This window comes from Arachis hypogaea, chromosome 3 (assembly GCF_003086295.3).
Source record: "Arachis hypogaea cultivar Tifrunner chromosome 3, arahy.Tifrunner.gnm2.J5K5, whole genome shotgun sequence".
NCBI classification, from domain to species: domain Eukaryota; kingdom Viridiplantae; phylum Streptophyta; class Magnoliopsida; order Fabales; family Fabaceae; genus Arachis; species Arachis hypogaea.
In genome coordinates this window covers 44623016-44633354 of record NC_092038.1, presented here as the reverse complement: position 1 = coordinate 44633354, position 10339 = coordinate 44623016, and the positions used below count along the sequence as shown (strand labels likewise).

General features: G+C 33.7%; 1 protein-coding gene across 2 annotated transcripts; it reads left to right on the top strand.

Moving 5' to 3' along the window:
- The first annotated feature begins 5587 nt into the window (after positions 1-5587).
- On the top strand, positions 5588-9782 carry LOC112790479 (glycerophosphocholine acyltransferase 1). 2 transcript variants are annotated; one of them, XM_025832903.3, is made up of 8 exons: positions 5588-6077; positions 6176-6244; positions 6335-6392; positions 6746-6846; positions 7478-7573; positions 7666-7759; positions 8905-9130; positions 9228-9782. In XM_025832903.3, the coding sequence occupies exons 1-8, from the start codon at positions 5994-5996 to the stop codon at positions 9538-9540; spliced, it is 1041 nt and encodes a 346-aa protein (XP_025688688.1). In that variant the 5' UTR covers positions 5588-5993; the 3' UTR covers positions 9541-9782. The 2 variants fall into 2 exon arrangements, with proteins under 2 accessions (XP_025688688.1, XP_029152879.1); XM_029297046.2 differs by lacking the exon at positions 7478-7573.
- Positions 9783-10339: the final 557 nt, after the last annotated feature.

Here is a 10339-nt window from a genome sequence, read left to right as displayed (position 1 = left end):
AACACCAAAATTTTGAAATCAAAGAAGTGAAGGCAACCAAGGAAAGCACTGAAAGTGGGATTGTGACCAAGAAACAGAAGAAATTATCCATGAAAAAGAGAAGGTCAACAAAGAGCAATCCAACCTCTACCCCCAACAAGTAAAGTGAATCAAGTTAATTACAATAAAAGAAAGCTTGTTAGGAGGACTTTATATTAGGGGGCACTAGTCTTCACCTCTTCCCCCTTGGAGTCATTTCTTTTAACAAACTGGAAGAAGAGGAAGAAAATTTAACAATTAAGTGTCAAGCTAGTGACATTAAAGAAGCGCTTGTCGGGAGGCAACCTGATAATTTTGTATCCTTAGTTATTCTCGTAGTAGTAGTTTTCTTATTTATTTGATTTTTATTAAGTTCTATCTGATCATGTATCTATTTGAGAACATGAACTGAATATTTCAAAAAAAACGAGCACACGGCGCGCAACCGTTGCTGACGCATACGCGTCATATGTGTGTGAGTGAAAAATAAAAGTGAATAGAGAGTTGCGCAGGAGTGGTGAAGGAAGTATGCCTTGCGCACTAATATATGCTCACGCGTACGCGTCTACGACGCGTCCGCGTCCATTGTGATTTTGGCACTCCACGCGTATGCGTCAAGCACGTGCACGCGTGGATGAGTAAAATCGGCGTAAAAGGTGTTTAGCCAGAGAGTTATGCTAGTGTGGGGCTGGAACTATGCTGGACGCACAAGCCCCACCACGTGAACGCGTCCTTGACGCGTTCGCATCATTTTTCCATCCTGGCCTTCCACGCGTACGCGTTAGGGATGCGCACGCGTCGCATGCGACACCCAATTGAACCACCTCAGTGCCTGATTTCAAATCATCCACCTCCCAAATCTTAATTTTCTCTTGTTCTTTTATCTTTTTCTTCTTCGTTCATCATATTAATTGCTTTTATGTCTCTCTATGTTTGCAGTTCTTCTTTGCTTGAGGACAAGCAAACCTTTAAGTTTGGTGTTGACGCTTTGCTTATGGCTTTTCTGTCTAGCACCAAAGGGAAAGAATGTTCTTCCTGAAGGAATGAGATGACCACCAGCATAATTGAGGTGGTTGAGTTCCTTTCATTCTATTTCTCTCCTGTTCTTATTGTGTTGTCTTCTATTTTCTGTTGCTTTGATTGCTTGCCTGATCTTTAGTACTTTTAGTTAAAAAAAATTGTCTCATGTATTCCTCACTAAAGCTTGAATTCAAAAAAAGAAGTGATGTATTGCATAAGAAATTGAGTTATATTTAAGAGTAGTCTTATTTACTTAAATGTGGTGGTATTATTTGTGATTTTGAATGCATGACATGAACAGTGCATATTTGAATTTAAATCAAAGGATGTTGATGTATAAGGAACATGAATTTAGAGAATTATTATGACTTCTCTAAAACAAACAAAAATTTAATCCTTGAAGAAAAAGAAACAGCAAAAGAAAAAAAAACTATAAAAGCAAGGTCCAAGGCTCTAAGCATCAATGACTAGGGAGGTCAGACATGATTAAAAGCTCAAAGAGTTGTTTTCCTAGTCATATGCTTGTGGTGTGATTGTGTCAAGTAATCCTTGAGACAGAACATTTAGAGTCGAGACAAAGTGCGTTTAACAGAGTATGCCAAAGGCTTTAAGCACCACTGTCTGGGAGTAAATGAAAGAAAAATCAGAACTTAAAGAGAGTTCCCCAGTTAAGTGCTTGTGATGTTTCTGTGTCAAGTAACCCTTGAGACAAAACATTTAAAGTCAGGGCTAGGCTCAAGGTGCAAAGCACCAAAGAAAAATAAATTAAAGAAAATCATGTTGTGTTCAAGGATTAAACTAGAGTATAAAGATCAGAGAATTCATAATATGATCTGGATTCTAATTCCGAATGACACTGACATTCCTCTGATTCAAAGGAGAGTGAGATGCCAAAACTGTTCAAAATTACAATGAATAAATCCCATTTTAAGTAGAGACATAAGCTTCACCGAACTCTCATTCTCATGCAAATTCACATCCTAAGCCTATGTTAGTTTTGGTTGCTTGAGGACAAGCAACAATTCAAGTTTGGTGTTGTGATGCGTGAGCATCTTTGTTATCTTTTCCTAGTGAATTTGCATTTAAATTGTTAAGTTTAATCAAGAATTAATTGTCTTTTAGCCACTATGGATGCTACTGAGTCTTGTGTAATTCTGTTTATTTTAGGTAGTATTCAGCTGGATTTGATGGAGTTTCTGCAACACAAGAATTGAAGGAGATGACAGCGAGGAGCGACGCGTGCGCGTACCTGACACGTGCGCGTGATTTGGAGCTTTCCATGGTGACGCCTACGCGTGCCTGATGCGTATGCGTGAAAAGCGAAGCTGCACAGCGACGCATGCGCGTACTTGACGCGTACGCATGACACGCAGAATAGACCATCGACGCGAACGCGTGACTGACGCGTACGCATGACATGCGCCACGTGCAGAAAATGCAGAAAACGCTGGGGCGATTTCTGGGCCCCATTTTGGCACTCAAGTAAGGCGCAACTCTTTGCCAAGTTAGGCGCGGATCCAGTGAAGCCAAGTGGTCCCCACGTTACAAGGTGTGGATTATTTGATTGATTCTGATTCAAATTTGAATTTGAAAAGAGGAAAAGATATTATCTTAATTTTAGATGTTAGATTTTAAATTAATTAGGATTAGTTATAAAAAGGAAAAACTTTTCTTCTTTAGGGGGATTTCTGGGGGATTCCATTAGGGAATTCTATACTAATTTACATTCCGCATTCCAGAACATTCCGTACTTCAGAGTTTACCTGAATCCTAGTTTTCTTCTCTGAGTCATGAGCAATTAAACCTCCATTGTTAAGGTTAGGAGCTCTGTCTATTGTATGGATTGACATTATTACTTTTCTATTTTAATTCATGTTTTGATTTATATTTCAAGAATTGTTTTCGTTCTTTATTCTATGAATTTGGGTGGAACAGAAGTATGACCCATGTTCTAATTGAGTTCTTGTATAAGTTGGAAAAGCTCTTTACTTGAACAACAGCTTGAAAACATATTCTCCTGAATTTCTAATTGTTTGTATTTAACGGGATACGTGACATATAATCCCCTTATATCTGAATAATTAGGATTCTTATGGCATATAAACTGGAATTTGATCATCACCCTTTAATTGGAATTAATTGACTAAGGAATTGGCAATTAATGAATTTTAGAGGAGACTAGGAAGGTTTAAGGAATTAGGGTCTAGTCACATATAGTTTACCATGAATTAAATCTTGCATGATTAAAATAGTTAGTAAGAAAAGTCAATCTAGAAAATAGATAACTCTGAAGTCTTAACTATTTTCTCCATATTTTATTCCCAACTTATTCACCTACTGTCTTCAAACTCTTAATTTACTGTTTAATGCTCTTTGAACATCCAACACTCTTTTCTATTTACCTAACTAAGTGGTTTAACCAACCATTGTTGCTTGATCCATCAATCCTCGTGGGATCGACCCTCACTCACCTAAGGTATTACTTGGTACGACCCGGTGCACTTGTTGGTTAGTTTGTGGGTTATAAATCCCGCACCACTCTCTCGCTCTCTTTCTTGCTCTCTCATGATCGGAGTTCATTACTACCATTTTATGATTGAAAAATAAACTAAGAGCAAAACAGATAGTAAAACCAACTTGCAAGAGGGAGCAAAACACTTCCAAAGAAGAAGACGTTGACCATGAAAACGCTGGGAATAAACGAAATGGGGAAGAGAGACGATGCGGTGCTTAAAAGGCAGTGTTGACTGCAATGGAGAGGAGACAATGACAAGATGACCATCAATGGGAGAGACCCCACTAAAGGGAGAGCAATAATAAATAGAATTTGTAGCGGGAAGGATAAGGTGAACTAGGAGTGAGCATGAATCGGATCGGATCAGATATGGCTAAAGTCTCAATCCGATCCGCACTAAAATCATTGGATCCAATATCCGCATTTTTTAAGTTTGGATTCGATCCGATCTGCACATTTGTGGATCGTCTCGGATTTCAGATATATCCGTAAAATATTAAAATATTTTAAAAATCCTAGTTTTATTAAAAGATATCAACAAAATTCTTTTTTTTTCACTTTTTTAAACATGTTTATACTTAAAAATATTATTAAAAATACTTTTCTTAAATAATAAAATAAAATAATACAATATATAATAATTATTAGTTAAAATAAAATATAAAATAATATTTATTTATTTATTTTTGTAGATCTGTGGATTGAATATGCGGATACCTATATGAAATTCACAATCCAATCCTATTAATGTGCGGATCCGATCCGATCCGATAACACCGCGAATATGCTAATCAAATCCAATTTATGAACACCACTAAAGTGAACTATGAGGGAATAAGGATTTGTAGTGGAGACTAGAAGGGATAAGGAAGCGAGGAGGTTAATTAAGGTTAGGAAAAAAATAATTTGAGATTATTGAATAATTTTTTATTTAAATTATTTAATTATACGAAATTTATTTTTTATAAGTATAATTTTGATTTTTGTTTTTATAAATTTTTTAGTGTTTTCAGAATATTTGTAGATAAAAATATCATTTTACGCTAATACATTGTTTGGATATAAGATGAAAAATAAGAGAAAAGAAAATGCGAGAAAAAATAGAAAGAAAGAAAATAGAAGAAAAAATGAATTTTTTTGTGTTGTTTGGATGAAAAGAAAACATATAAAAGAATGAAAATATTTTTTTTTGTTTGGATGAAAGAATAAATAAGAAGAGAAAAAATTATAATAGAATAAAATTATATTAATACTTTTATCTATATTATATATAAATTATAATTTATTAATATATTTAATTTAATTTTTCAAAAAATAAAATTATCCAAATTAGTTTTCAAGATTTTAATATATTATTTTTATTAACAATTTTTTTAAATTATCTTTTTTATTATCTTTTAAATATCATAAATAAAAAGATGTATCTCTATTTTTTAAACAAATATAAGTAAATAATTTTATAAAAAAATAATAAAAACTACTTAAAGATTACATCATTAATTTTTTTAATTATATTTAAGAAACAAATATCAAGAATAAATATGTAATTTTTTCTTTATTTACATATTTTTTATTAATTTTTTTTTATTTTTTTAAAAAAAATTATGGGGTCTCACGTCACTTTTCTTTTCACTTAATTTTTTTTCATCCAAACCAAAAAAATATACGTTGTTTCATCCATCTTTTTTCTATATTTTCTTTTCCTTCAAATTTCTTTAATCCAAAATAATGTGTAAAAAAATTGTTAAAAGTATTTAGTTAGACTTATTTATAAAATTAATTAGTTTTATTGATTTCCAAAAAATTTATTATTATTATTATTATGTACAGTAATTTACGTACACCTGAATGTATACGTGGCACTTGACATATTTAAATTTGTTTCTTTAATTTATACTCTATTGAGTATTGACACGTATATTCTTAAGATTTAGCAGATCACTTCCATTATTGCCACGTGTTCCCATTATTTCCATTCGTCATGTATTTTGTGGCCTTGTTTATTCTTATACCCTGTTAATAGTTGGTCCCGTTATCTACCAACAATCTGAAATAATCCACACGTATCTAGACTATAAGCAAAACTAATTTAGTTAGTAAATGGAAAATTTTAAATTCATTAATTAATACGATATATTGTTCTAAAATAAAATTATTTTATCCTCATATTTAATGAATACACGTATTTATTTATTTATTTAATTTGAAGACTAAATTATTAATAATATAACTTTTTCAATCTACATGAATACCATAAAACAGGCACATTAAAATGATAACGAGTTTGAAGAAAGAGGTGCAGGAGAGGTTGTCTTCCTTAAAATACAAAGTACACAAGAGAAAGAGAAAGAGAGAGAAAGAATTTAAGGCAATAAAATCTCAAAATTAATTGCAGCAACTTTGAGTGTTGTTGTGTTTGATCAGAAGAAAGAAATTGAAGATGTCAGATAACGAAGAGTATTACATACAGTACGGCGATGGCCAACCTGAGAAGGTGAGGCGCAGGTTCAGAGACAGGTCCAAGGTAATCAACTTATCATACTCTTTTTTCTTTTATTTCTTATTTCTTATTATCATCTCAATTAGAATGTTCTTTGATTTTGGTTTTGGCACAAAATAAAGGAGGTTCTGTCCAAACAAGCCGTTATGATCGCCAAACGGGCCGAAGAACACGAAAGCTTCCTCAGCAAGGTGCCTGCCTTCTTCTCTTTTTTATTTTATTTTTATTATTTTGAGTTTTTAAGTATTTTTATGCTTTTCTTTCTCTATTCATGATATCAGGTGACGCATCTTTTGGGGGTTCTTTCTTTTGGTGGGTTTTGCTTCCTCCTTGGGGCAAGTAAGTTCATTCATTCATTCACTCAATGTTAAATGCTGGAATTGGTATCGAAACATGTGTGGAATATAAAATATCCATTAATTAAAGGACTTATTAAACTGATGTCTGGATAATAACAGTTTGTATAGTATAGTCTAGTGCAGTGGAGCGTGCCTTTCATGTACGTCCAATCACGTAACATAAATCAGCAAAAATAACTACCTTCTGTATTTTGCCCTCATAAATGGTCATTTAGCAGAAGGGAAGAGATTGAAGTGTGTTGAACACTAATAGTAATTTTTAAAAATACATTTACTTGGATCTTTATTGTATTTTTTTTAATTGTTTTTAACTTTCCTTATTTTTTTTATCAGGACCACAGGACGTTCCCTTAGTGTATTGTTTATTCTATGTCATATTTGTTCCTCTTCGCTGGATATACTATAAGTTCAAGAAATGGCATTACTATCTTCTGGTAAGCTACTTTAAGTCATATGCTTTAGAAGTTTATTCTATGTTTAGGCATGCTTCTAGGATGAATATGAGTGTCATTGAACAAAGCTGAAGTATAGGAATATGAATGAATTGGAGTACTGCTTTTGCTTTTTTCTTACCCTAGGAATAATTTTGTCATTTGTAGCACGTATTGGCATTTGTTGGGAATGGAACAGAGTAATGTTTAACTGTCAAATATACAGATGATGTTATTAATGTCAGGGTGTGTTTGATAGTTGAAATAGGACATAAATACAGTGTCCTCTCGCTTTCCACTGTTTAGCGACACAAATATAGGAAACGTGTTCTGGGACACGTTGTCTTGTACATTTCTTTGGCACTAAACATATTTTTGTGTTTATCTTATATTTGTATCCTGACGCCCATGCATTTCTAGAGTAGAATGGTGTTTAGGAGGTAGAGGGCCACAAAATCATTAGAAGATAGCTTTATGGATTCAATCAGAGTTTCAATTCCTTGCTAATTGAAGTCACTAGAACACTGTTTCAATGTTCTCAATATCATGGGGATCTAGTTATTAATTTTGTAAGTTGCCAGTATAGAAGCATAAGAAATCAAAATTAGTTACACAATTCTTCTTGTGTTTTCAGGATTTTTGTTATTATGCCAATACAATCTTCTTGGTTTTCCTTCTTTTTTATCCAAGAAATGAAAAGCTTTTTCTGGTTTGCTTTTCGTTTGCCGAGGTAAGCACATTCTCGCTGGTAATTTGGCATCGTGGCAGAAAATTAGTTCATTTGTTGGTGTTGTAGCTTATCAAAGTGCAATTGCATTGCAGGGACCGTTGGCGTGGGCTTTGATTGTTTGGCGCTGCAGCTTGGTCTTCAGTTCCGTAGACAAAATTGTCAGTGTTCTTATCCATCTTTTACCTGGTATATTATACCTTCATTTATATACCTCTCTTGTTTCAGTCTATGTCACCAAAAAACTGCTATAGCAGCAATACACTTCTGTAGCATGGTTCCATTTAGCAGCAGTACACTCATGTAGCATGCTGCCTTTTTAACAACGACTACAAAGCTATAGTGCAGCTTGTTTCCTTTGTTCTGTTTTTGTTTTTATTATACATCTCTCAATCTTTTGTTCTTACCCCTTTTTTTTGCCCTTATCCATCTAATAGATAATTATATGCCATTTTCTATGTATCAATATCTGGGTTATTTTATACTTTATTTTATTTTATTTACTTTTAGTGTTTGTGGGTAGAATTTATATGTATGTGGGTGCATTCTATAGTGCCTATGGTAGCTATGAAACTTTGGTAATACTTGAAAAGTGTAGCTAAGATTAAGGTAACACTTCTCTATTATTTGGCAACATTTTTTAATTTGAAAATAAAGTGTGATCAAACTAAGAAGTGTTGTCAAGTAGTAAAATAATGTGACCTTAATTTAGCTACACTTAGAAAAGTGTAGTTAAAGTTTCATAGTTATCGTAATCATAGTTACCATTAATTCAGCATCTGGGTGATATATATAACATTTGCTGCCATTCTTTTATGTTATATTTCACAGTGCTATCTGCTAACAGCTATATTTCGATAGGGGATTTTTGGCTCATGATTATTAATTACATTGCTTTTAACTTAAATGCAAAATATTTTGGTTTATATGTTTCTATTCTTGATAATCCGCTCCTCATTGTTAAACAACAGCATCAAAAAGAACAAATCCTCAATGGTATTCTTGCTGTTTCTTTTCGTCTATTCACACTCATCCTTTCTCTTTAGAAGCTTCTCTACCTGTTCTTGGAAATTTTCAAGGCTTCATTTCACATTCCATGCTTCATTGTCCTACTTCATACATTTTTTTTAAATATATAACCATGTCTACACGAATTCTTATATGCATCACTGTATCTTGCATTTACATTGCAAAAACTGCTATTTGAATATTTCTTGATGTGTAGAAGCTTGAACTTCTTCATATAGACATCACAACAATAGAGACATGCTATCATTGGAATGAACTTAGGTTTGTTTAAGGCTCTTAAGGCTCTAACCAATAAGTATTTCCAGGGTTGGTTTTCTTTACCATCCGATGGTGGAACCCTACGGCCTTGGAGGCCTTGAAGACAGAGAGAAATACATGGTCTTATGCCGAAGATAAATCCTATCTCTGGACGTGGTTGGTTCTGGTTCCCTTAGTGGTTTATTCTCTCTGGCAAATTCTATACTATCTTATTGTCAATGTCTTACGCCGGCAAAGGTTTTCAAGAGATCCTGAAGTTATGACTTCATACAGGTAATTAACAACTCTCTCATACTTCCCTAAATCTTTTTCTGTGCTCATGTTTGATTGGTAACATTTTATTCTTATTATTGAATTCATTGTTGTGTAGGGAACTCTCGAAAAAGGCTAAGAAAGCAAACAATTTGTGGTGGCGCTTAAGCGGCTTGCTTGGCGACCAGAATCGCTTGTTAATGTTCATTTTTCTTCAAGCCGTGTTTACTGTGGCAACCACGGCACTGACTGTTCCGATTTTCCTGTCGTATGAAATATCGGTAGTGTTCCAAATACTCAAGGTCTCCGCTTCTGCGTGGAATGGGGCAAGCTTTCTGTTAGATGTGATGCCTAGGCAGGTAATTCTCAAGGAGAAAAAGAAATCAGAAATGCAACCTGCTGTTCAGAATGAAAATGAGAACTCATCATAGATCGTGATGGAAAATGTAGCAAGTTTTGCATGTTGAGATAGTTGTGAATCATGAGGAGCTCATGTATACGTAGTTTGAACTATATAACACTACTGTTAATCAGGTATTAAAGTTGAGGTTGAAATGTTGGATATGCGTATATAGTTTCTCTCTTTTTTCTCATGCCATATTTGTTTATTCAAGTGGATATTCAGCAAAAACACAAAAGGTATATATCTGTTTAGGTGCTTTCTTGTTTGTTATTCAGAGTTCATGGTATCTTTGATCTATCTATTTTTTTTTACAAAGTTAAGATATTTGTATTACTTGTGAGAAAATAATACAATAGTTGTCCAAAAGTGGGACCAAAAGACAGAAAATTGGGGATCTCCCAAGAGAGCCAAATGCATCATAATCTGACAAGAAAATGCTTGAGAAGAATGAAACAAAAGAAGAGTTCTATTGAGCATCCAGTAAACTACTATGGCTATGCAATCTTTGATGAACCTTCAGCGCTATTTCCAATGCTCTTGCCGCATCTAGTTTCTCTCTCTCAAAAATCTGAGTGTTACGAGTTTTCCAAATCCCCCAGTTTCAGCGTCGCAAAAAGTAATCACTGTCGCTGAGGCCCCTTGCGCTACCGCTGATTGAACTGCTTGCCATCACTCCACGAAGGATTCAAACTTGTCATGGTCCGAACCAAGTCATAATTGGCGTTCAAGGGACAAGTTTCTCACCAATTTCAAATTATCAAATTTTCAAAAAAATTGATAGAATCTCTTTTATTTCTAGGACTTTACTAACATAAATATTATTTTTC